The sequence below is a fragment of the Canis lupus genome, chromosome 6 (assembly GCF_003254725.2).
Source record: "Canis lupus dingo isolate Sandy chromosome 6, ASM325472v2, whole genome shotgun sequence".
Taxonomy (NCBI): Eukaryota; Metazoa; Chordata; class Mammalia; order Carnivora; family Canidae; genus Canis; species Canis lupus.
This window is the reverse complement of record NC_064248.1, coordinates 847,097-874,481: the sequence shown is the minus strand read 5'-3', so window position 1 is coordinate 874,481 and position 27,385 is coordinate 847,097. Positions and strand designations below refer to the sequence as shown.

At 40.9% G+C, this 27,385-nt stretch overlaps 1 protein-coding gene across 11 annotated transcripts in view; it reads right to left on the bottom strand.

Moving 5' to 3' along the window:
* LOC112646092 (BTB/POZ domain-containing protein KCTD7) overlaps positions 1 to 27,385 on the bottom strand; it is a 95,147-nt gene that overhangs the window by 43,793 nt on the left and 23,969 nt on the right. For 5 of the 11 annotated variants that reach the window (XM_049110786.1, XM_049110782.1, XM_049110784.1 and 2 more), the window contains one exon: positions 312 to 500. In XM_049110786.1, coding sequence (XP_048966743.1) covers positions 312 to 500 — 189 coding nt within the window. Of the gene's footprint in view, positions 1 to 311; positions 501 to 23,459; positions 23,699 to 24,298; positions 24,439 to 24,617; positions 24,762 to 27,385 lie in introns of those variants that run through there. The other 6 variants (XM_025425731.3, XM_035718161.2, XM_025425733.3 and 3 more) reach the window with 4 other exon arrangements.

The following is a 27,385-nucleotide window of genomic DNA, read 5'->3' as shown; positions in this document are numbered from 1 at the left end:
TATGAAGTACATGTATCTGCATTCTTCTACTCTAAGAAGCCTGTTAGAGAACTCAGACTAATACACTCTAAACACAAAATAATTAAAAGAAAAAGACAAAAATGAAGAAATCACTAAAAGCTATTCACCAAATGCTGAGAAGAAAGGGGTAAAAAAAAATGCTTTTCTCTTAATATTAAGCTGACTTGCTAATAGCTCACAAGAGGAGAGAAAAATGGATTGTGAAAATGATAGAGCTAGATATCTAACAATATCACTGGTCAAACACCCCTATTTTTTTTTTCAAACACCCCTATTTTAAGTCCTTTTACCGCTCTGCCAGTTCCCAATCCTCCTGAATCTGTTTCTGCCTTGCTTTGTGGTACTCTTCCCTCCAGCATTTGGAGCAGAAACCCTGCCAAGCAGGGTTGCCGTAGTAACCGCATCCTTTCTTGCATAGGAGCTCCGACTGATCCACATGAATTCCTCGGCGTTCAGACTTAAGGCTCATCTTCTTCCTGCTAATCAAGTAAATAAGAAAGTGTTGTTGCAAATGAATTATCATTCTTCCATTAGCACAACAATTAAGCACAACAATTAGCACAACAAAAATATGAGTCCATAATCTTCAAGCTATAAGGCAGAGAAGGAGGGAAAATAACTACCAACAAGCTCCTGAGGCACCTAGCCAGGTCAGTTGGTGAAGCACGGGACTCTTGATCTTGGGGTTGTGGGTTTGAGCCCCACACTGGGTATAGAGATTCCTTAAAATAAAAACATCTGGAAGGCAGGCAGGCAAGTAGGCATAGTCATACTAAAGAAACACTTCTTATATCTTTCTCAATAATATAAAGAACACTTTAAGAAAGGAGTAATTTTGGATTAAAGACCTAAATGTAACACATGAAACTATAAAACACCTAAAAGAAAACATAGGGGGAAAACTTTATGACACTGGATTTGGCAACAATTTCTTGGACATGATACCAAAAGTAGCACAAGCAACAAAAGGAAAAATAAGCAAATGTAACTATATATTTTTTTTAATTTTTATTTACTTATGATAGTCACACACAGAGAGAGAGGCAGAGACATAGGCAGAGGGAGAAGCAGGCTCCATGCACTGGGAGCCCGATGTGGGATTCGATCCCGGGTCTCCAGGATTGTGCCCTGGGCCAAAGGCAGGCGCTAAACCGCTGCGCCACCCAGGGATCCCCGCAAATGTAACTATATTAAACTTAAGTTCTGCACAGAAAAAGAAACAATCAACAGAGTGAGAAGGCAACCTGTATGCAATAAGAGAAAATATTTGCAAACTATCTGCTAAAGGGTAATATCCAGAATATATAAAGAATTCTTACAACTCAACAACAAAAACAATCCAATTAAAAATTAGTAAAGGACTTGTATAACTCTCCAAAGAAGGTATACCAATTAACGTGTGAAAAGATGCTCAACATCACTAATCATCAGGGAAGTGAACATAAAATCCACAAGGAGATACCATTTCACATCCAAGAGGATGGCTACGGTTTAAAAAAAAAAAAAGTCAGATAGTAATAAGTGATAGCAAGGATATGGAAAAATTAGAACTCTCATACACTGTTGTGGGATGCAGCTGCTTTTAGAAACTGACAGCTCCTCAAACAATTAAACATAGAGTTACCATATGACCCAGCAATTCCACTCAAAGTATACATCCAAGAGAAATGAAAACATATGTCCACAAAGAAACTTGTAACAAATGTTTTCTTTCAAAGACTTTATTTGAAAGGGAGAGAGAGCCATATGCAAGCATGGGGGGCAGGGCAGAGAGAAAAGGAGAAGCAGACTCCCCACTTGGCAGGGAGCCTGACTGGTGCTGGATCCCAGGGCCCTGGGATCATGACTTGAGCCAACAGTAGACACTTAAACAACTAAGCCACTCAGGCACCCTGGTTATGAACAAATGTTTATAACATCATCTACAATAGCCAAAAGATGGAAATAACTCAAATGTCCATTAACTATAAATGGATAAACCAACCATAGTATATCCATGCAATGGAGTATTACTTGGTCATAAAAAGGATTTAAGTACTGATATATGCCACAATACCATCAACCTTGAAAACATGCGTGAAAGAAGCCAGTGATAAAAGACCATATACTATATGATCCCCTTTTTGTATGAAACTCCGGAACAGGTAAAGCTATAGAGACAGAAAGCAGATTAGCAGTTACTTCGGACTGAGGGGGTGAGAATGGGAATAAAGGAAATAGCTAGAGCATGAGGTTTCTTTGTGAGATGATGAAAATATTCTAGGATTGGCTGTCATGATAGTTGCCATTGAACTGTTTGATTTTAACTGGTTGAATTTTCTGATATGTGAATGATACCTCAAAGTTTTTAACTTTTAATTTGTTTTTAAAATATATTTTATTTATCCATGAAACACAGAGACAGAGAGGCAGAGACACAGGCAGAAGGAGAAGCAGGCTCCCTGCAGGAAGCCCGTTGTGGGACTCGATCCCGGAACCCCGGGATCATGTCCTGAGCTGAAGGTAGACACCCAACCACTGAACCACCCAGGAGTCCCAATTTTTAAATTTTTTAAAAAAGATTTTGTTTATTTGAGAAAGAGAGAGAAAGGGACAGAGACAGTGAGAGTGAGCATAAGCAGGGAGGAAAGGGACAAGCAAGCTCCCCATGGAGCAGGGAGCCCCATGTGGGGCTCGATCCCAGGACCAAAGAGAGCCATGCACAAGCATGAGGGGTGGGGCAGAGGGAGAGGGAGAAGCAGACTCTCCACCAAGCAGGGAACCTGACTGGTCCTGGATCCCAGGACCATGACCTGAGCCAAAGGCAGATGCTTAACTGACTGAGCACCAACAGGTACCTCAATAAAGTTGTTTTTAAAATACAGGTATATCTTGGAGATATTGTAGAGTAGGTCCCACATTACCACAATAAAGTAAATGTCATATAAAGTCAAATAAATGTTTTGGTTTCCCAGTGCACAAAAAAGTTAAGTTTATACTATATTGTAGCCTATTAGGTGTTTACTAATATTATGTCTAAACGACACAATTATACAACTTAAATTGAAAATACTTTATTGCTAAAAAAATACTTTATTAAAAAAAACTTTATTGATAAAAAATGCTAACCACCATCTGAGCATTCAACAAGTTCTAATCACTGATCACAGATAGTATAACAATAATGAAAATGTTTGAAATATTCCAAGAATTACCAGATTTTGTGATACAGAAACACGAAGTAATAAGCAAATGCTATTGGAAAAAGTGGTGCTGACAGATTTGCTCAACGTAGGGCTGCCTTACAAACCTTCAATAAAAAAAAATGCAATATTTGTGAAACTCAATAAAGCTAAGTGCAATAAAACAAGGTATGCTTGTAAAAATCAGAAAAGGAGGGCAAAATGGAAAGTCAGAGAAATTCAAAGTACTATCAGCTTTGAAGGTAGAAAGACTATAAGCCAAGGAATATGGGTGGCTTCTAGAAGCTGAGAATGACCCTGGCTGACAGCCAGCAAAGAAATGAAGGCCTCATTGCTATAACCACACGGATTTCAATTCTACCAGCACTAGTATGTCTGGAAGCAGATTTTCCCCATAGCCTCTAGATAGGAGCCCACGCTGGCTGACTCCTTAATTTTGACCTCTTGAGATGCTGGAGTACCTAAGTTGAGCACGCCAGTTCTGACTTCCAGAACTTTGGGATAATGAATGGGTGTTGTTTCAAGCTACTAAATTTGTAGCAACATGTTATGGCAACAACAGAAAACTAACATAGGCCTCCTTTCCATTTGTCTTCTGGGTTTGCACTTTTATTCCAATGCCTAGAATGCTGTGCGCCCTGCTGTTCACATAGTGACTACTCTCTCATCATGTAGGCCGCAGCTTTCATGTCATACTTCTAGAAAGGCCTTCCCTGGCCACTCTATCTAAAAGTAGCATACCTCCCCCCCCGCCCGGCCACTCGATCTATACCCCCCCCTCCAATCTTCCCAGCTCTCACCTCCACACTGCTCAGCATTATTTCTCTCTATCCTATCCATGTCTAACAAGGAAGGGTAGAGAAAGAGTTAATTAAGCAGGCTGAGTTGCTAAAACATCATGCACACTTTCAGAAAGGCCTGCTCATTATGTGACTGGCTCTTGGTCAGCTTCTGGGAATGGAATTCTTGAAGTGTCCTTGTGTTTATATAAAACACAAGGAGCTTATGTAGCTTGGAGCTTCAAGCTACACCATACCAGCTTGTTTAGACAGTTCGTTTATGGGATCCCTGGGTGGCGCAGCGGTTTAGCGCCTGCCTTTGGCCCAGGGCGCGATCCTGGAGACCCGGGATCGAATCCCACATCGGGCTCCCGGTGCATGGAGCCTGCTTCTCCCTCTGCCTATGTCTCTGCCTCTCTCTCTCTCTCTCTGTGTGTGACTATCATAAATAAATAAAAATTTAAAAAAATAAAATAAATGTGTGATGTGTGGTGAACACCCGCTTTCTTTCTGGGGGTCCAGAATTGTATTAACTATGATCAATCATGAAGGTATTTGTTCCTGTCTGACCAACCTCCAAAAAAACCCTGGAATTCAAGCTTAAGTGAGTTTCCCAAACAGAAAACACCTCACACATGTTGCTATAATCTGTTACTGGGGGGGATTAAATGCACCCCATGTGACTCCACTGAGAGAAGTCTCTTGGAAGCTCATGCCAGGTATCCTCCAAACTCTGTTCAGTGTACCATTTTCCTTTATTGCTCCTGCTTTGTATCCTTTTATTGGCTATAAAACACAGCCAGGGGGACCTGGGTGGCTCAGTGGTTGAGTGTCTGCCTTTGGCTCAGGTCGTAATCCTGGGGCCCTGGGATCAAGTCCTGAATCAGGCTTCTCATAGGGAATCTGCTTCTCCCTCTGCCTATGTCTCTGCCTCTCTCTACTTGTTTCTCATGAATAAATAAAATCTTTTTTTTTTAAAGATTTTTATTTATTTATTCATGAGAGACACAGAGAGAGAGTCAAAGACACAGGCAGAGGGAGAAGCAGGCTCCATGCAGGGAGCCCGATGTGAGACTCGATCCCTGTTCTCCAGGATCATGCCCTGGACCAAAGGTGGCGCCAACCCGCTGAGCCACCCGGGCTGCCCAATAAATAAAATCTTAAAACAACAACAATAACAACAAAACCACAGCCAGGAGGGGCACTTGCGTGGCTCAGTTGGTTTAGCCTCTGCTTGCGGCTTGGGTCATGATCTCAGGGTCCTGGGATCAAGTACTGTGTTAGGCTCCCTGCTCAGTGGGGAGTCTGCTTCTGTTCTCCTTCCTGCTCAAGCTCTCTCTTTCTGTCAAATAAATAAATAAAATCTCTAAAACAAAACAAAACATAGCCAGGAGTACAGGAGTCTTATGAGTCCTTCTATCAAATTACTAAATCTGGGGACAGTCTTGGGGATTACCAACATAGGGTGTGATTATAAAGGGGCAGCATGAGGGAGATCTTAGTGGTAACAGAATAGTTCTGTATCTTGACTATGGTAGTAGTTACAGGAATCTACATATGAGATAAAATGACATTGAGCTGCTATACATGCACACAGTACAGATGTTAAATTTCTTGATTCTAATGTTGTATTATAGTTATGTAAGATGTAGCCATTGGGTCAAACTCCATAGTATATATAGAATCTCTCTGTATTCTTTGCAATTTTCTGTTAATCTGTAGTTTCAAGTTAGAGAGTTATTAAAAATGTCACTTAAAAAATTTAAATAACACTTATGAACCAATATATATCAGACGGTTAAACATTTCATTCAGATTATTTCTAAGTATGGAAAACAAAGAGAACAAGTGAATCGCCAAAAGTGCATGTCATGATTTGAAAGACTATGTAGTGATGAAGCTGTCTCAATGCGGCAAAGCAGGTATAGTCAACACACCAGATTAGACATCAGAGCTATATAAGGAGCATATCCTCTTCAGTTAAGGGAAATACAAGGGGATCAATTGCCTGAGATTCAATTCTGTCTTTCCTGTGTAAGAACCTATCCTGAGTCAGTAAAGCCATAATCCAGAGGCAAGCTACTGCACCCAGGAGGCAGGCCAGAGGGGCACATCCAGTTCCATAAAAATGGGCTTTTATTAAGTAATCTGGGCATACAGAATGCATAATTCAATTGACCCACTCACATAAGGGAAGACAGAATAAAAATAATCTCTATTGCTGACAGTTGAGATTCCTGTGAATTCTGCTCCAAAGCTAGGATTCAATCTGGGTTGAAGTACGCTAAAGAAATGGCCAGAGGAAGGGCACCTAGGTGGTTCAGTCGTTTAAACGTCAGACTCTTGGTATTGGCTTAGGTCATAATTTCAGAGTTGTGGGAATAAAGCCCCACATAGCAGGGAGTCTGCTTGAAAGATTCTTTCCCTCTGCTCCTCCCCCTACTTGCTCTCTCTCCCAAGTAAGTACATCTTAAAAAAAAACCCAAAATAACAAAAAAAGGCCAGATGAGTACAAATCCCAGAGTTAGGTGTGTTCTTCCTTAAGACTATGCATGTAAACCAGATTCATCTCATAAAATAAGTAAAAACAAAAAATTTGTGGATTTGGATAACTCCCCATTATCTTCCTTATGAGAATCCTGCTTCCTATTCTATATCCTCATAGATCATTCCTCAAGGCTGCAATTTATAGGAAACATCCAATCAACTCTGCTAAAATGATAAACTGTCCTTTGGCTTCAGTTAAGTAATAAAACTTATAGGTAAATTTTTTTCCTTAAATTTGCTTTTCTCCACTTACAGAAATATAAGATGCTTACTCTAAAAAACATAAGATATATAGACAAGTAGAAAATAAAGTAGAAAGAAAATAAAACATCACCCAGTCACTATATTCTTATAGTGCTTTCTCTACTTATCACTCATTTATTTAGCAAATATTTATACGCTGATGTACAGTATATGACAGGCACTTTACGAAAGCAAAGGTAAAGTTTCAGTTCTCATGGGGCTTGCTGTATAGTATAGAAAATTTAACTATATATCTAGAAGACCTGAAAGAAGAAACTAAAACACTATAAACAATGAAAAAATAATTCATTTAAAAATTACATAAAGGAAGTTATATTTATGTGAAACAAGCTAAGTATGTATACATGAAATCTATGGAACTCTTAAAATAGCCTAACAATAACAAGATAGGAAATATAAAAAAAAGGATCTCAATTATAATAGTATCAAAATATAAAACCACCTAGGAAATATTGTAATAGGAAAATTATATGATTGACAATAAATAGAGTTATAAAGAAACTGAAATAGTTGGTAAGGTAATAAGACGTACAAATTTTCACTGAGAAAGTTAAATACATAAGTGGCAAATATTTCAAAAATTTCAAGGTGAGTACAAATGACAATAAAAGTACCAAAAATTTTATTGAACTTGACAAAAGTTTTCCATATTTTCTCAGCAATAATAGGCAAGACTTTTAAAATTTTTCTAGATTAAATTACTGAACTTTAATTTTTTTAAACACTTATTAAAATACATTGAACTTAGCAACACAACTGGCAAACTGACACAGAATAGGTTGACTCCAAAATGAATGCTAATATAATACACAAAACATGTTATTAGTAGTGGAAGGAGGAAAAAGAGAGAATCTTCAATAAGCAATGCTGGAATAAACTGGTCAGCAATCTGGTAACTCTCCAAATTAGTTATAGGTATCTTAAAGAGTTGAAGATTTTTAAAGACAAATGGAAAAACAGAACTAAAATTAAGTATTTATGAAACTTTTAAAATACTGGAGGGCTATTTAAGCTGAAAAACTGAAGGAAAATTTTAAACAGAAACATTTAAATACATAAATTGAAACTTCTAGTTTTTATTATTATTATTTTTATTTATTTATGATAGTCACACAGAGAGAGAGAGAGAGAGAGAGGCAGAGACATAGGCAGAGGGAGAAGCAGGCTCCATGCACCAGGAGCCCGATGTGGGATTCAATCCTGGGTCTCCAGGTTCACGCCCTGGGCCAAAGGCAGGCGCTAAACCGCTGCGCCACCCAGGGATCCCGGAACTTCTAGTTTTTAAAAGGCCCACATAGAAAATAGAATGACAAATACTTTAATAGGACAATGAAGTAGTTTATCATATTTAGAAATGCTATAATAAAAAGAAATCATAAATCTCTGATATGCAGGATAAGGATATGAATAGAGCAATCTGTCCTAGAAACAGAAACAGAATGTCAAAAGATTTTGGCTACGATCAGGATCTCAGGGTTGTGAGATGGAGCCCTGCGTTGGGCTCAGTGGGGAGTTTGCTTGAGATTCTCTATCTCCCCCTGTCCCTCCCCTGTCTGCACTCCAGCCTTCTTTCTCTCAAATGAATAAATAAATCTTAAAACAAACAAACACTGAGAATCAGTGGCAGAGTTCCAATGTTAAATATAACAAAACAAAGTATCCAAACACTAGCCTGCCCAAATAATTCCACTTGGTAATCAAATCCATGGAATATAATGCAGAGTTTATGCTCCTGGAATGAGCAGAGCCAGCAGAGCAGCATTCTTACAGAATGAGTTCTTAAAAATAACCTTCCATTGTATTAAGTCGCACCCTCTCCAGATAAATAAAATTATGACTCCAATCTGAGCATGCCATTCCCCAGGCTAAGAACTCAAACTTGCACGCAAAATAAACTGGCTGCTATGGTCTACTTCCTTTTTTTTTTATTTTAAGATTATTTATTTATTTATTTATTTATTCATAGAGACACACAGAGAGAGAGAGAGAGAGAGAGAGAGGCAGAGACACAGGTAGAGGGAGAAGCAGGCACCATGCAGAGAGCCTGGCGTGGGACTCGATCCAGGGTCTCCAGGAACATGCCCTGGGCTGCAGGTGGCGCTAAACCGCTGGGCCACCGGGGCTGCCCTATGGTCTACTTCCTAACCATGCTCTATCCTCTCTTCCACAGAAGCAGCCAATTTCCCAACTGGTCAGTTTATTCAGTAAGTAAATGACCAGATATTCCCTCTCTTACTCCACTTAAACTAGCAACAAACTGTAATACATAATGTGGTTTCAACCATTAACAGCTTTGTTTTTTCTCAAAGTTACAAAAGCAATTACACACACCTATTATCTATGAAATATGAAAAATACAAAAGCAACTGCCTGGATTGAAAATATATTTATTCAGATTTGTTAGCTTAATAAAATACATAATTGTCTTATGTTTTATGCCTCTGAAAATTCATCTTATATGTAATAAAAATTTAATCCAATCAAACTGCAGAAACTTTCAACGGTTGCTAAAACCATACCTTCTCAGAACACCTGAATAGCTCAGTTGGTTAAACATCTGCCTTTGGCTCAGGTCATGATTCCCGGGTCCTGGGAAATGAGCCTGAGACAGGTTCCCTGCTCAGTGGGGAGTCTGCTTGTCCCTCTCCCTCTATCTCCCCAACTCATGCTCTATCTCGAGATCTCTATCTCTCAAATAAACAGAATCTTTTAAAAAATAAATAAATAAATAAAACCGTATCATTTGTTGTGGGTTGAATTGTGGCCCCCAAAAAAGATAGGTTGAGGGCAGCCCCGGGGGCTCAGCGGTTTAGCGCTGCCTGCGGCCCAGGGTGTGATCCTGGAGACCCGGGATTGAGTCCCACATCGGGCTCCCTGCGTGGAGCCTGCTTCTCCCTCTGCCTGTGTCTCTGCTTCTCTCTCTCCTCTCTGTGTATTCTCATGAATAAATAAATAAAATCTTTAAAAAAAAAAAAAGAAGATAGGTTGAACTCAATACTGTGAATGAAACCTGATTTGGAAATAAGCTCTAAGGAGATGTAATTATAGAATTAGGTCATACTGGATTATAGTGGGTCCTAAATCCAATAACTGGTGTCCTTATAAAGAGGCTCTGAGAAGGACACCTGGGTGGTTCAGCAGTTGAGCATCTGCCTTCAGCTCAGGATGTGATCCTGGGATCCAGGATCGAATCTCGCATCGGGCTCCCTGCCAGGATCCTGCTTCTCCCTCTGCCTATGTCTCTGCCTCTCTCTCTGCATCTCTCATGAATAAATAAATAAATCTTAAAAAAAGAAAAAAAAAAAAGGCCCTGAGAGAGAGGTGGAAATTAGTGATGGGGCTCCAAGCCAAGGAACTACAAGGACAGCCAGCAATCATCTTCTCTACAAGTCTTCAGAGAGAACATGTCCTGTTGACACTTTGATTTCAGATTTCTAGCCTCCAGAATAATGAAAGAATAAATTTTTATTGCTTCAAGCCATCCAGTTTATGCTAATTTGTTTACAGTAGTCCCAGGAAACTATAAAAATCATCCAGTAAATTATAAACCATAATTATAAACAAATAATGGAAAGAAATGCTTTCCACAAGTTAACATAGAACTGTGGGTTCACAGCATCACTTGATCTCTATAAACTGGGTAGTCACATATCCCAATTCATGAGAACTGGTTTATTCCTGTTGTCCTAGTATAAAGGCACCCCTTTGGTTCTCAAAAATGAACTGCTCTGGATAATAAATTACATGGTCACCTTATTTATGAACAAGCCTAGAAAAACCCCGTGTTAATTCACCTTCAAATTCCATTCTGTTCAAATAATATCTGACTCCCCTTCTTCCATTGATAGAATAATTTTATCTCTCTGGTTCTTACAGCATTTTATAAATACAGGTACTGTAATACATTCTATTACAAAAGCTTGCTTACATGTCCACTCCGTACACAGACACATAGCACAGTTTTAGGAATAATCAGTACACACTTCCTAAATTTATTAAATTATTTATTCAGAAGACCAACAAAGCACCTACACAAACCATTTTTTCATTTTTATCCCACATATACTCTCCAGGGCTCAATGAAGGTAGAAGTAAAAATTTATTTATTTATTTAAAATATTTTATTTATTTATTCATGAGAGACACACAGAGAAAGAGGCAGAGGGAGAAGCAGGCTCCATTCTGGGAGCCCAATGTGGGACTCTCAACTGCTGAACCACCCAGGAGTCCCAGAAGTAAAAAAATTAAATAGCAAAACGACTAATTTATAAAGCAGTTGTTCTCAAACTTTAGCATGCATCAGTATCACACAGAGGACTTGTTAAAGCACAAAGTATTAGGTCTCATCCCAGAGTTTCTGATTCTGGAGGTCAGGGGCAGGGCCTGAGCATCTACATTCCTAACGAGTTCCCAGATGATAGGGCTAAGAACTACTCTTTGAGAACTACTGCTATAAAGTCATCACAACAGGACGTGTGGGTAGGGTTGAGGTCTGCCTTTGGCTCAGGGCATGATCTTGGAATCCTGTGATAGAGTCCCATGTCAGGCTTCCAGCATGGAGCCTGCTTCTCCCTCTGCCTGTGTCTCTCTGTGTCTCTCATGAATAAATAAATAAAAATTTTTTTTTAAAGTCATCACAACAATTATTAAAAGACTAATTTCTTCTCATGACTTCATGACTGATGGGAGACTTTCTTTTCTAAGTACAACAGAGTAGCTTGTGGCAGACTAACACTCTGCTGAGGAGAAAAGCTAGATACATTTTTAAAATTGATATTTAAAGGCATCAGAAAATCTGAAGCAATCTAGATGCCTCAGAATTCTGGAAAAAGAGGAGCTACATGTAGAGAAACAAAGTGACATTCTGCAACCACTTTTTCCCTAAGTGCATTTGCTGATTCTGGGACAAAAGGCTGAGAATCCAAACTTACTTTAGGCAGAGGAACCACAAGAGCTTTTGGAAGAGATGAAAAGCAAGACTCAAAGAGCCAAAATCCCAGTAAGAGTCAAAGAGCAGGGTTTAACATAAGGCAGGTTTTCCCCTGAGGACATTTACCAAATTCTGCAGCTGCACAAGGAGGGCTTCAAAACAAAACTGAAAACCTCCAAAAATCAAGAGTGGAATTTTCAGGGGGCCTGGCTGGCTCAGTCAATGAAGCATACAACTCCTGATTTCAGGATTTTAAGTTTGACTCCCATGTTGGGTGTAGAGATTACTTAAAAATAAAATCTTAGGGGATCCCTGGGTGGCGCAGCGATTTGGCACCTGCCTTTGGCCCAGGGCGCGATCCTGGAGACCCGGGATCGAATCCCACGTCGGGCTCCCGGTGCATGGAGCCTGCTTCTCCCTCTGCCTGTGTCTCTGCCTCTCTCTCTCTCTCTCTCTGTGACTATCATAAATAAATTTAAAAAAATTTTTTAAATAAATAAAATAAAATAAAATAAAATAAAATAAAATAAAATAAAATAAAATCTTAGGGCAGCCCCTGTGGTGCAGCAGTTTAGCACCGCCTGCAGCCTGGGGTGTGATCCTGGAGGCCCGGGATCGAGTCCCACGTCGGGCTCTCTGCATGGAGCCTGCTTCTCCCTCTGCCGGTCTCTGCCTCTCTCTCTGTGTCTCTATGAATAAATAAATAAAAATCTTTAAAAAATAAAAAAAATAATAAAATCTTTAAAAAAACAAAAAACAAAACAAAACAAGGGGCGCCTAGAGGGGTCAGTCAGTTAAACGTCTGCCTTTGTCTCAGGTCATGATCCCAGGGTCCTGAGATCTAGCATCAGTCAGGCTTCCTGCTCGGTGGGGAGTCTGCTTCTCTCTCTTCCTCTGCCCCTCCCCCAATGCTTGTGTGCGCACGCTCTAATAAATAAAATCCTTTTTTAAAAAGTGGAATTTTCAGGGATGCCTTGGTGGCTCAGTGGTTGAGCATCTGCCTTCAGCTCAGGGCATGATCCCGCAGGATCATGACATGGAGTCCCACATGGGGTTCCCCGCAGGAAGCCTGCTTCTCCCTCTGCCAATGTCTCTGCCTCTTTCTCTGTGTCTCTCATGAATAAATAAAATATATTTTTTTAAAGTAGAATTTTTAGTAATCTCACTATTCTCAAGAAACAAAGATTACAGTATAGAAGCCACCAGGGGAAGAGTCCCCTGTAATAAATTCACTACACTATCAGTTGTAGGCCCTTAATGACTATTTGATAGTAGTAAAGATAAACCAGAGGGAAACTCAGCCTTATCAACCCAGCAACACAACTTCAACCATTAGCTCAGTCCCTAATACGATTAGGTGATGAGGTCCTACTCAAAATGGAGGAAAGATGTCCTCTCTGAAAAGGAATAACATCTGGAACTTCATTTTAGTCACAACACCCAAAATTTAAATAATTGAAAACCAAAAAGAAAAAACAGACAATAGAAACAGATGCTCAGATGATCCACACAATGTAATTAACAGAAACACTTTAAAATAATGATAGTCATTTAAATTCCCTATTTAAAAAAATGAGTTAGGGCAGCCTGGGTGGCTCAGCGGTTTAGCACCACCTTCAGCCCAGGGCGGGATCCTGGAGACCCATGATCAAGTCCCACATGAGGCTCCCTGCATGGAGCCTGCTTCTCCCTCTGCCTATGTCTCTGCCTCTCTCTCTTTCTCTCTCTCTCTCTCTCTCTCATGAATAAACTTTTTTAAAAAATAAAAATTAATTAAAATAGATGAAAAAGGGGGAAAGGACAGTTTTAAAATGAAGAATTTTTTTTTAATTTTTATTTATTTGTGATAGTCACAGAGAGAGAGAGAGAATGAGGCAGAGACACAGGCAGAGGGAGAAGCAGGCTCCATGCACCGGGAGCCCGACGTGGGATTCGATCCCGGGTCTCCAGGATCGCGCCCTGGGCCAAAGGCAGGCGCCAAACCGCTGCGCCACCCAGGGATCCCAAAATGAAGAATTTTTTTAAAAAAGATTTTTATTTACTTATGAGAGACATAATGTTATGTTACAGAGAGAGGGAAAGACAAAGGCAGAGGGAGAAGCAGGCTCTCTGCAGGGAGCTTGATGCAGAACTCGATCCCAGGATCATGACCCCACCCAAAGGTAGATGCTTAACCCCTGAGCCACCCACGCATCCCCCAAATAAAGAATTTTAACTGAGAATTGTCATCTATAAGAATCGAACTGAAATGCTAGATCTGAAAAGTATGGTAACTAAAATTAAGAATTCAAAGGGTAGATTTAACAGCAGACCAGACTTAGCAGAAGAGAGGATTAGAAACTGGAACCCAAGTCAATAAAATACATCCACACTGAAGCAGAAGGAAAAACTAATAGGAAATACAGGGAAAGAAAAGTATAAAGAGAATCTGGGACATTGTGGAAAAGTCTATGGAATATGTAACTGGAATCCCTCAAAGGAAGAGGGAAGAATTAATAAAAATCAATATTAATGAAATTTTCAAAACTGAAGAGACAACCCACAAATCCAAGAAATTCTGTGAACCCCAAAGCAGAAAACACATACACACAGATAAAGCATACTTAAACTAGTGATAATCAAAAACAAAGAGAAACTTTCAAAAGTAGCCAGTGGAAAAGCACATTACTTTCACAGTTACAACAATAAAACTAACAGCTAAATTTTCTAAAGAAATCATGAAAGCCTAAGACAACAGAATGACCTCTAGAACGTGCTTAAAAAAAAAGAAAAGCCCACCTAGAATGTGGTGCTTAGTGACTACCCCCTTTAAAAATAAAGGTAGAATGAAGCACCTGGCTGGCTCAGTCGGTTAAGTATCTGACTCTAGATTTCAGCTCAGGTCATGATCTCAGGATTGTGAGATCGAGCCCAGCATCAGGCTCCACATTAAGCCTGCTTGGGATTCTTTTTTCCTCTGCCCCTTCTCCACACCCCACTACTCACACACATTTTCTCTCTCTCTAAAAAGAAATAAAAATAATAAAAATAAAAAATTCACTATGGGTCCACTTGCACTAGAAGAAATATCACAGGAAATGGAAAGAAAATTCAGTCTATCTCAAAGAGAAACATAGAAATACAGAGGGGTCAAAAAGTAATAGAAGCAGTAAATATTAAAAAAAAAAAGAGAAAAAAAAAAGAAGCAGTAAATATATATGTAAATACACATGAATATTGATTACAAAAAAACAATTTCTTACGAGTCTTAAAATAAAGGTAGAAATAAATGAGTAAAACAGTAATACCACAAAGCAGGAAAAAGACAAACTGAATTAGTAAGTAAAGTTCCAGCATTACTGGAGAAGTGATAAAAGTTATAATTTGTATTAGACTACAGTAAGTCAAGGGTGTATGTTATCCTTGCTAGTAATAATCACAAAAAAGTATAGTAAAAGAGTATGTAAGCATTACTACAGGGGAAATATTAAATAATAACTGAATAATAGGGGATCCCTGGGTGGCTCAGCGGTTTGGCGCCTGCCTTTGGCCCAGGGTGTGATCCTGGAGTCCCGGGATGGGGTCCCACGTTGGGTTCCCTGCATGGAGCCTGCTTCTCCCTCTGCCTGTGTCTCTGCCTCTCATGAATACATAAAATCTTAAAAAAAAAAAAAAAAAAAAAAAAAAAAAGAACCTGAAAAATAATCCAAGAGAAGGCAAGAAAAAAGGAAAAAGGAACAAAACTGTTGAGTCAAAAAGAAAACTTATCAAAAGATGGTAGATCTAACACCAAATATAGTGACAATCGCATTACATGAAAATGAACTAAATATTCTAATTTAAAAACTAAAATACAGGGAAAAAAACTAAATTCAACATCTTTCTAGGACAAAAAAAAAAACCTGAAAATATAAGGATGGAAAAAGATAAAGCATGCAACATTTACCAAAAGAAAGCTGGTAATGCTACAGTGATACAAAGTAGACTTTAAGTCAAAAAGCATTACTAATGATTAAAGGATAACAGTGCTAATCCACCAAGAAAAATCTAATGTGAGCCAAGTAGGCAGAAATTAGTAATCACTGGGAGCTAAGAATACTTTTTTTTTTTTTTAAGATTTTATTTATCCATTCAGGAGACACACAGGCAGAGACATAGGCAGAGGGAGAAGCAGGCTCCCTATGGGAACCTGGGATCATGCCCTGAGCCAAAGGCAGACACTCAACTGCTGAGCCTGGGGTGGGGGTGGGGGGGTGGTTGCTAAGAATACTTTTACAAATGGCCTTGAAGACCAATGCAAAGCACTGATGGTAACCAATTCTATTCCAAAAATCTATATAGCAGCTCAAAGGGTAGAACTATACAATAACATAGAGCATAAATACCAGACATCTTTGCAATACAATAAACGCACACAAACATCTTATGTGAATTCTGAAATGCTTACATAAAGTAGTAAATAATTTTTTTAATTACAAAAAAGGGGGATCCCTGGGTGGCGCAGCGGTTTGGCGCCTGCCTTTGGCCCAGGGCGCGATCCTGGAGACCCGGGATCGGATCCCACGTCGGGCTTCCGGTGCATGGAGCCTGCTTCTCCCTCTGCCTATGTCTCTGCCTCTCTCTCTCTCTCTCTCTCTCTGTGACTATCATGAATAAATAAAAATTAAAAAAAAAAAAAGAAAAAAAAAGGTAAGAGTTTTAGACAACAGAAACAAAATTAAGATGAGAAGATATTCTGGGGTAATATCAGTGTTTACTAGACTGGGTAGTTTGATAAAGTTACTAAAATTCATTAACTATAAAAACTAGACTTCCTGAAATTAAACCCTCAGAAAAAAGAAAAAAAACTTTATTTTTTTATTTTTTAAAGATTTTATTTACTATTCATAGAGACACACACAGAGAAAGAGAGAGAGAAACAGAGGCAGAGACACAGGCCGAGAGTGAAGCAGGCCCCACGCAGGGAGCCCCATGCGGGACTTGGGACTGGACCCTGGGTCCCCAGGATCACGCCCTGGGCTGAAGCCAGCGCTAAACCGCTGAGCCACCTGGGCTGGGGGGGGACAGGGGGATGGACAAAACTTTAAAAAGTACTTAGATTCTTCTCTAAATATAGCTCCAGCTTTGACTGAAGAATGAAACTGACATCTTTGCATTACACTTACCCAACTGGCAGACACACCATCATAATCATTAGTGGTTGTATTTGGGGCTGGAACTGGTTGGGCCTAAAATCCAAACTCCCAATCAGTTTTTCTGTTAGAATCTAAGAACTTTAAACTTCAAAAGAATCTCAGCTTTTCTCTCAAGTATTATTTTAAATAAAATAAGTTGAGATTTTTATTTTCTAATTTACTTACTCAGTTACTAGATCAAAGTATTAAAAAGGCAAAAGTTTTTTCTCTTTCTTTTTCTCCTTCCTTCCTTCCTTCCTCCCTCCCTCCCTCCCTCCCTTCCTTCCTTCTTTCTTTCTTCTTTTTTTTTTTTTTGATGATCCCTATAAGGATTGAAAAGTTCTTCTTTAAAGAAATAGCCTAGGAAAAAAAAAAGAAAAAAGAAATAGCCTAGGGACACCCAGGTTAAGTGTTTGCCTTCAGCCCAGGGCATGATCCTGGGGTCCCGGGATCAAGCCCCACATCGGGTTTCCTGCGTGGAGCCTGCTTCTCTCTCTGCTTCTCTCTTTCTGTGTCTCTCATGAATAAATAAATAAAATCTTTAAAAAAATAGCATATAAACTCTTGTGGGTAACAACAATGACAAAGAAGTGTCTGCATTTTGTCCCCAGATATGTCCAAGAACAAGAAGTAGGCTCTCAGGAGAAAGTAGTGTTTACATACAATTGATATTCAAAGAATAAATACTGAGCAGTTAGCATATGAGTATGAAAACATTTTGCCATCTGATAATTCCTCATAGATAGATACTTAAGATGTATCCACCTGGGACAACTGGGTGGCTCAGGTTGTGATCCCGGAGTCCTGGGATCAAGTCCCACATTGGGCTCCCTGCAGGGAGCCTGCTTCTCCCTCTGCCTGTGTCTCTGCCTCTCTCTCTGCAGATCTCTCATGGATAAATAAATAAAAATTAAAAAAAAAAAAAGAGGTGTCTACATGACTACAACATTTGAAACCCTAGACGAATAAAATCTACATACTTACCACACTACAACTACAATTTGCAGTGGCTAATTAATTTATACAAATAAAGATATAATCCAACTTGGTAAGTAGAAGCCAAGCATGTTACTTCCTCAGATACTAATTACAATAGATTTTACACATTTTATTTCATCAGCCTACAATTTTGTTTTGTTTTTTTTTTTCATATTTTTTATTTGCATTCTTCTTGTAATATCCTATTCAAAACTGTGGTCACTAGCCCAAGTCATTTTTCAGGAACACGTTTAAAAAACAGTGTCAACAGCTCTATAGAAATGCAACCAAGAAACCACTAAGTTACATAACTACATTTAGGCAACAACAGTTCCACCCACTGTTTAGTGACTAAAGATGGATAAGGATGTTCTCTATTCTGCAGTTTCACAGGCTAGATCACAACTTACAATATATTGTAGGAACAACATTGTAATACTTGAAAAAAAAATTTGGAACGACCTGAAATAGCTGCACATGAAAATGCACAATAAATAATGGTTTACTTATCTGTACAACTTTAATGCAATACAATTCCTAATAAAACAGAATGAAATTTAAGAACACATACACCTAGCAATGGCATTACAACAAAAGCATAACCTAAATTCATCCCAAATCATAGCAGTGAGATCACTGGCTGAAGTTTTCTCTAAAATATGAATATCAATCTCTTTTTCTAGAATGGTGTACTATCTATATTATTGTGGCGTTCCTCTAAATTTCCAACACAAATTTAGAGCAAACAGAAAGAAAAAATATGTTTGTTTGTTTTGTTTTGTTTTTTTCCAGGTGGCTCAGCCGGTGAAGCCTCTTCCTTCAGCATAGGTCACGATCCCATGATCTGGGATCGAGCCCCATGTTGGGCTCCTTGGTCAGTAGGGAGCCTGTTTCTCCCTCTCCCTCAGCCACTTCCCCTGCTTGTGTTCTCACTCTGACAAGTAAATAAATTCCTTAAATATACATACATATGCATTTTAGATATAACACAGAAAATAGTATCTCCACTTTGCCAATCCTGATCGATGCTTAGAAGACTTTTTTTCCTCCAGCTTTACAGACTGTGGCCAAATGCCTTAAAGTTGTAGCTCCCTGACCATTATCTGGATAGGAAGATCCCAAATTGTTCAAGGCCCTTTCACTATGGGGGATTCTGATACTTGCCAATGTGCTTCCCTCTATTAACTGTGTATGTCTGGTCTCACCTTGTGAGCTCACAGTCTAGTCCATTGCAGGTACTGTAAGGTCATAGTTAGGTGCAGACCACTGATTCGGTCAGACTACCAGAGTTCAAATCTCCATCCCCTCTTGTACGACTTAAGTTACTACTCTGAACCACATTTCTTTACATTTTTAGAAGAGTGAGGGAAGAGGACAACGTTGATATAACGCTGGTCCATGCTAGCACTTGATAAATCTGAACTATTATTTTTTTTTTTGAACTATTATTATTTAGGCAGCTTTTTAGCTTGAGCAAAATACAAATACACTAATTTTCTAGACACTTCATCTAAGATGAGTGGATCCGTTCTCATCTTAAAAATAAATTATATGCCTGAAATTTTCCAGCCAACGTTCTCTGTCCTGGAGCTAACAGCCCCCACCTAATTCTGGAAATGATCTTAGGTCTATTGTTTGGTATTCCTTAAAACCCATCTCTATGTGGAGGTGAGGTGACTTTCATTTAAGTATTTGTCCTTGTCAGACTCCTCCATTTTCATACTCCCATGAAAATAAAGCATACCTGCCAAAAATAATGCTCTGTGATTATACAACATAAAATAACAACATAAAAAATAGATGTACTCGAGGAACTTGTCAGGAAGCACAAACTCAAACCCCAATGCTGATAAATCTATAATAGAAAGCTCCACTGAAAACAAAATATTTATGGAAGGTAACCCGAAGAATGTACAATCCCCATCTACTTATCTGGATAATCTAAAACAGATCCTTAAATTAAATTAGTGTAGAAATCTAAGTACTTAGATCACATTATTTCACCAGCACCAGAACTACTTATACTGAATTACACTGATGTCCTGTCATCAACCTACACAATGAGGCAATGAGGATTTTAACTAATAAACAAAGTAAAACACAACACAGCCCTTTACTTAAGGATGTGTCGAATACAAGACTCAATATAAGGAGTCTCAGAATCCAATCGAGAAACTGGTCTTTTATCTTAAGGTCACTGAACTATGCAGCCGATTATATTTCTCTCTGAACTGGCTATTAAAAAGCAGTCAAATTTGTGGCCCTCTAATAAATACTTAAGACTTCAGTCTAAGTACTTTGTGTACAGATCTCATTCCATTTTAATGAGGATCTTACAGATCTGTTTTCTTTTTTTTTTTCTTTTTTAAGATTTTATTTATTTATTCATGAGAGAGAGAGGGGCAGAGACATAGAGAAGAAGCAGGCTCCACGCAGGGAGCCTGATGTGGGACTCTGATCCCGGGACTCCAGGATTACACCCCGGGCCGAAAGGCAGGCGCTAAACCGCTGAGCCACCCAGGGATCCCAACAGATCTGTTTTCTTCTTAATTTTTCTCCCTCAGTGTTAAATTCATCACTCTTGTATTTCTGTACGTTCTCAATAACATGTATCTTTGTAAGCCATTATGAATCCTTTCTGGAACAAGATGTGACATAAGGAAATGACATGCTCCACTTAAAAAACACAGTCAGATATTTTCTTCCATTAATAAGCATTTTATGAGTTCGATTTCTAAAGACATTATTTTTTTTGTGCTCCAAAAGAAAAAAGAAATATTTTGCACAATATTCTGCAAATATTATAGGAAACTCTAACAACAGGAAGTACAAAAATAAAACTTTCATTATGTATTTTTAACTTTAGAGCATACAGAAAATTATAAATATATCCCATGCAAAAATCCCCCAGAAGTCATTTTTAATTTTAAAACATAGACCAAATCACCATAAATGTAATTACAATTATTTATTCTGAATGGAAACTGAAGAGACTAGCTTCAAAAATGATTCATAAAATTTTTGTACAACTCCTTATGAGCTGGCCTGTGCCCACCACAGAGGATGCTGCCAACCACACTTAAGGTGAGACAACACATGGGCAGCCCAGGTGGCCCAGCGGTTTAGCGCCGCCTTCAGCCCAGGACCTGATCCTGGAGATCCAGGATTGAGTCCCACATCAGGCTCCCTGCATGGAGCCTGCTTCTCCCTCTGCCGGTGTCTCTGCCTTTCTCACTCTGTGTCTCTCATGAATAAATAAACAAAATCTCTTTAAAAAAAAAAAAAAAAAAGGTGAGACAACACAGAATTTAGAGTCCCAAAGGCTCTTGCCTCATTCTTGCCTCACAGATTTTGCTACATTCCTGCTTCAGGGATTTCAGCAATCTCCTTGATGTCATTTGAGGAAAATAAAAAGCTTACGAATCTTAGTGTGTATAATCTAATCCATTCATGAACTCATACTCTGATCATTAACAGAAACATTAAAAATGTTCTACTATACAATAAAAATTACACTTTCTACCCCACCGGCAGGGATTCATCAAACACAGGAATCTCACAATCTAACTTGAAAAGCAGCACCATGAAAGTACAGCTTTTTCTCAAAGCATTTTAGGAGTTTTATCCAAATATCAAACAAAATATAAGTTATATAATGTCAAGTGGGGGAAAAAGATAAGTCCACTGTTGTTTCTCCTCTAAGTGTTTATTCAACAATACTCTAAATTACTTCCAGGCACTCTGTAGTCATATGAAACATACATAATCTTTCTACAATGCCTTATGAAGGAAATGAGCACTTAATAAGACTTTCAGGGCAGCTCAGGTGGCTCAGCAGTTTAGCTCTCTCTGTGTGTGACTATCATAAATAAATAAAAAATTTTTTAAAAAAGATTTTATTTATTCATGAGACACAGAGAGAGGCAGAGACACTGACAGAGGGAGAAGCAGGTTCCCCGCAGGGAGCCTGATATGCAGAACTTGATCTCAAGACCCTGGGATTACCACCTGATCCAAAGGCAGATGCTCAACCACTGGGCCACTCAGGTGTCCCAGTATTTCTGTTCTGAGTCACAGAATTGACAGGTGTGTTACACAAGTATCTCCCACATTTTAGGGATCATCTCTGCTACAGATATTTACTTTGCAACCAGTAAAAACACATGTGCCAAAAATTAAACTTAGAGTCAAGACTGAAATTCTTTATCTCTAGCCAAGGACTGACACAAGTAAATGAAACATGCTCTCAGTTCTCCTATATGTAAATACTGAAATAAGTACTGATGGAATTTTTTTTTCCACTGAAAACCAACTTCAAAAATCAATGAATTCTCATCAAGTTAACAAGTACTCACGAACACTTGTGAATGCCCAACTTGGACTGAGCATACAGATAAAAGCAGAATTCCTGTTTATAGAAGCTTACACATTAGCAGGGTCAGACACTTTTTATACAATGAAACAACTAGTAAACGAGCATACAACTCCATTCAAACACTTAATGACCATATAACCAAACGCTGTGCTGGGCACACACAGTCTTCATCAGCCAAATAGCAGCCTATGTGGAAGATCTACACAAAATTCCATTTTAATTGTGTAGGGAACCTGCTTAAAACTGTTCTCTGGTTTTTGTCATCATCAGATAAAAGCCCAAGCTCCTGCATTTCTGCCCTGCACTTTTTTACTTTTCAAAAAACACCTCTCTTAGGACACCTGGGTGGCTCAGCAGTTAAGCATCTGCCTTAGGCTCAGGGCGTGATTCTGGAGTCCTGGGATGGAGTCCCACATCCGGCTTCCTGCAGGGAGCCTGCTTCTCCCTCTGCCTGTGTCTCTGCCTCTCTCTTTCTGTGTCTCTCGTGAATAAATAAATAAGACCTTAAAAAAAAAAAAAAAGAACTAAAACCAAAAACCATCTCCCAGTACTAGTTACTGGCCTATTCTCCTGCTATTCCCCTACTTGCACCGTCCCACCCAGCCTTGCTGGTTTCAAAGTTTCTCATTCTTCAAGACATTTCCATAAAGTGTTCCCTGATTATCTTTCTTCACCCTCCATACCCTGCATTGTCTCTCCTCCTTGCTCTATCTTACCTCTATTTACCACTTTGTGTTGAAAATCTCTTTACTGTCCCTCTCTAAGTTCAAGAGAGAGGAAACATGATTGCCTGGAAGGTCAGTGCAATTTCAAATCCTGAACATGTCTTCTGCATAAGGACCAGTAACTCTTAAAAGTTAACGTTATTTATCATTAAACGGATTAACAATATAATCAAATTTTACCCGGAGCGGCAAGCTTTCTTGTTACAACGATTTTGATAACAGACTTTTTATTTATTTATTTATTTATTCATTTATTTGAAGATTTATTTATTTATGATAGAGAGAGGCAGAGACACAGGCAGACGGAGAAGCAGGCTCCATGCACCGGGAGCCCGACGTGGGATTCGATCCCGGGTCTCCAGGATCGCGCCTGGGCCAAAGGCAGGCGCTAAACCGCTGCGCCACCCAGGGATCCCCCGATAACAGACTTTTTAAAAAGCAGTTTCGGGTTTACAGAGAGAAAAAAAAGTACAACCATTACTTAAATTCAAAAACAAAAACGCACCCAAGAGTTTTCTCATCTCAAAGAGCACTCGCCTGGTGACGCTCACACTCGTGTCATCCGAAGGCAACGAGCTCCGCGGAGCCCCCCCACACCCGCCAGTCACGGGCCGGGTCAGGGCACCGAGGCAGCGCCGGATGCCTGGGAGCGCCTCTGGCTGCACTTCCAGGACAGGTATCACCCCTGCTCTCTCCCAGGGCGGTTCTCTGCCTCCGAACCCAGGCCCACGACTTCCCCTTCAAGCACGGGCCCAAAGTCAGGACAAGCGTTCCAGTGCCCGCACCACGGAAGCCTCCAGCCTTCCTGCCCGGGCCCGGGCCCGCTCCCGAGGCCCCAGGCCCCTGCCCAGGCCGGGCTGCCGCCCGGCTCGGAGCCGTCGACCCGGCGGCCCACAGGTGTCCACGCCCGCCCCCGACTCCGGGAGCCCGCGGTGAGGAGGGAGCCCGCCGCTGGGAGGCCATCCGCGAGGGTGCACGGGCGGCGGGGAGGGCCAGGAAATGACAAGCGCCTGTCCGTCGGGGCCGGGCCGGGCCGGGCCGGGCCGGGCCGGGCACAACTCGGCGGCGAGCGCCGGCAGCCGGGAGGCTGAGCACGACAGCACCGAGGCGGCCGACGACCGTCTGGGCCGGCCAGGGCCGCGCCAAGGGCCCGGAGTCGGGTCCGACGGCGGCTGGGAGCGCCAGAGCGAAACGGCCCCGGGCGGGTAGACGGCGCGGCCCAATGACCCAGCAGCCCCGCCCGGACGGCGCCGCCGCCGCCGCCCCGCCGCCCCGCCGCCCCGCCGCCCCGCCGCCGGGGCCGAGAGCCGCGCCAGCGTCGGCCCGCGCGCGTCCGCTCCGTACCTGCTCCGCGGCTCCACGGGCGTCGGGGCCGCGGCTCTCGGCGGGCAGCTCGAGCGGGTCCCGGCTCCGGAGTCCACAGCCCGCCCTCCTGCCGGCCCTCCCCCCTCACGCTCCGCCCCCGGCGCCGCGAGCGCCCTCACGCACGCGCGCACGCGCGGACGTCACTTCCGGGGCCCTGGGCGCGCGGGGGAGGGAGTCGTCGCGGGGCGGGGCGAAGGCTGCCGAGGGGGCTCCTCGGGCCCGTCGGGAAACGAGACGGTCTCTTCCCTCTCCACGTCAGGACTTTTAGCGTTCGAATTAAAGGCATAATGAGACTCACAAAATTAAATAATAGGCAGTATTGATGGTCGAGTCCCAAGTGGAATCCCGTGCTCGTGCTTCCCGTCTCGAGAATGCTGGGGGCGGCGGCGGCGGCTGTCCCGGGGCGTCCGTGGCGTTAACTGGAGCACAACAGAGACCAACACGGCCGTATCTGAAGGCAGAGCTGGGCTGGCGTCCCAGCTTCGCTAAGCGCTGCCTCTGTGATCTTGGACAGGTTGCCTAGTTCCTGTCTTTATTCATTATCTGCAAAACGGAGATTGATTTTTCCTAAACGCTGAGCGATGGCAGAACATGCCACCCCAAAACATGCCCCTTGGGCATAAGGATTCTTGTGAGAGTACACACAAGACAAGCTCTGAACACAAACTAGAATATTCCTTTATAAGGGAAATGTACATTTGCAAGGAAATCTCCCTCTAAAGGTGTCTCCCTCTCTATACCTACAAGAGGATGACAACCGCAAGACTTCTCAATGGGGAAGACGCTAACTCTGCAGAGCAGACCTTAAGCTTCTTTACTTTTCTTTCCCTGGTCGTCCCGTGACTGGCCCTTCAGTTACCCACCCACCCCCCCCACCCCCCCCCCCACACACACACCTTTCTCTTGTCCACCTGAAGATGGTATTTAAATTAGCAGTCTTTTCCCTGGTCTCTCTTACGTATGTGGAGGTATCCGTGTTAATAAATTCCTATTTGTTTTCCCCTTGTTAATCTGCCTTTTACTTCTCAGGCAAGAACTCAGAAGAGTACAGGGAAAGTTCTTTCCCTTCCCCTACAACCACACTGTATACGAGGCTGAGGATACTGGACAGTATAAAACAAAAGTACCTACATACTGAGAAGCTTACATCCCAGAGGAGACAACAAACAAGTTATTTACAGTAGTACAAGAGATGGTGATCATTGTTATGAATAAAAGGAATAATGCAAGGAAGAGGAATAGAAAGCACAACGGAAAGTCTGCAGTTTTAGAGTGCAGGGGAAAGCCCTGACTGAGAGACACTTGAACACAGGGTGAGGGAGCTAGCCATGCTGGTATGCAAATATTCAGGCAGATGTTCTATGGACAGGGAACAAGTGCAAGGGCCTCTCGACACCTCCAACCTATGTAGGTATAGCAGAGCGAATTAGGGGGAGGTATAAGAGATCAAAAGGTAATGGGCAAAGTAAGTAAGGGGCTAACCCCTAGGTCAATGTGGGAAGGAACCAGCAAAAGTGAGGACACTGGTAGGTCTGACTCATTGGGGCCTTAAGTGGGACAAACTACCAGACATGTCTTCTCCCTCAGAGAAGGTGGGGTGGGAGACTATTGGAAAGGGGCACCTAAGGTTATATGGCTTAACCATATAACCTAAGGTTTAACTATGAAGCCATGTTTTAGGTCTTGAATTCAGTGGTTCTTGATAGGTATATGGATATTCATTGTATTATTTTTAACTTCAAAATGTGTTATTTTTGTATATGAATTTATGTTTTTAGAGAGGGAGAATCTTTTTAAAGATTTTTTTATTTTAGGTCAACCCGGGTGGCTCAGCAGTTTAGTGCCGCCTTCAGCCCAGGGCCTGATACTGGAGACCCAGGATCGAGTCCCACATCGGGCTCCCTGCGTGGAGCCTGCTTCTCCCTCTGCCTGTGTCTCTGCCTCTCTCTCTCTCTGTGTCTCTCATGAATAAATAAATAAAATCTCTTTAAAAAAAAAGAAAAGTCTTATTAAATGCTCATTTCCTTCATAAGGCATTGTAGAAAGATTATGTATGTTTCATATGACTATAGAGTGCCTGGAAGTAATTTAGAGTATTGTTGAATAAACACTTAGAGGAGAAACAACAGTGGACTTATCTTTTTCCCCCACTTGACATTATATAACTTATATTTTGTTTGATATTTGGATAAAACTCCTAAAATGCTTTGAGAAAAAGCTGTACTTTCATGGTGCTGCTTTTCAAGTTAGATTGTGAGATTCCTGTGTTTGATGAAGTCCCTGCCGGTGGGATAGAAAGTGTGATTTTTATTGTATAGTAGAACATTTTTAATGTTTCTGTTAATGATCAGAGTATGAGTTCATGAATGGATTAGATTATACACACTAAGATTCGTAAGCTTTTTATTTTCCTCAAATGACATCAAGGAGATTGCTGAAATCCCTGAAGCAGGAATGTAGCAAAATCTGTGAGGCAAGAATGAGGCAAGAGCCTTTGGGACTCTAAATTCTGTGTTGTCTCACCTTTTTTTTTTTTTTTTTTAAAGAGATTTTATTTATTTATTCATGAGAGACACACAGAGAGAGGCAGACACAGGCAGGAGGAGAAGCAGGCTCCCCACGGGGAGTCTAATGCAGGACTCCATCCCAGGACCCTGGGATCATGACCTGAGCCCACAGCAGATGCTCAACTGCTGAGCCACTCAGGCGTCCCTGATTTCTAGTTTTGTTCCACTGTGATTAGAAAAGACATTTTCTATGATTTTTCAAAATAAATTAAAACTCGTTTTCTGTGATGATTATGTGATGTGGTACAGGTTATCTAATGCTACTGGTGGAAATATTTGCAGTATATAAGCATATCAAATCAATGCATTGTACACCTAAAACACAATGTCATATGTCAATTATATCTCAGTAACACTGAAAAATTTTTTTTTTGTTTTTTTTTGAAAATTTTTAATTAAAAAGAAAGACTCAGGGATCCCTGGGTGGCTCAGTGGTTTAGCCCCTGCCTTCAGCCTAGGGCATGATCCTGGGATCCTGGGATCGAGTCCTGCACCAGGC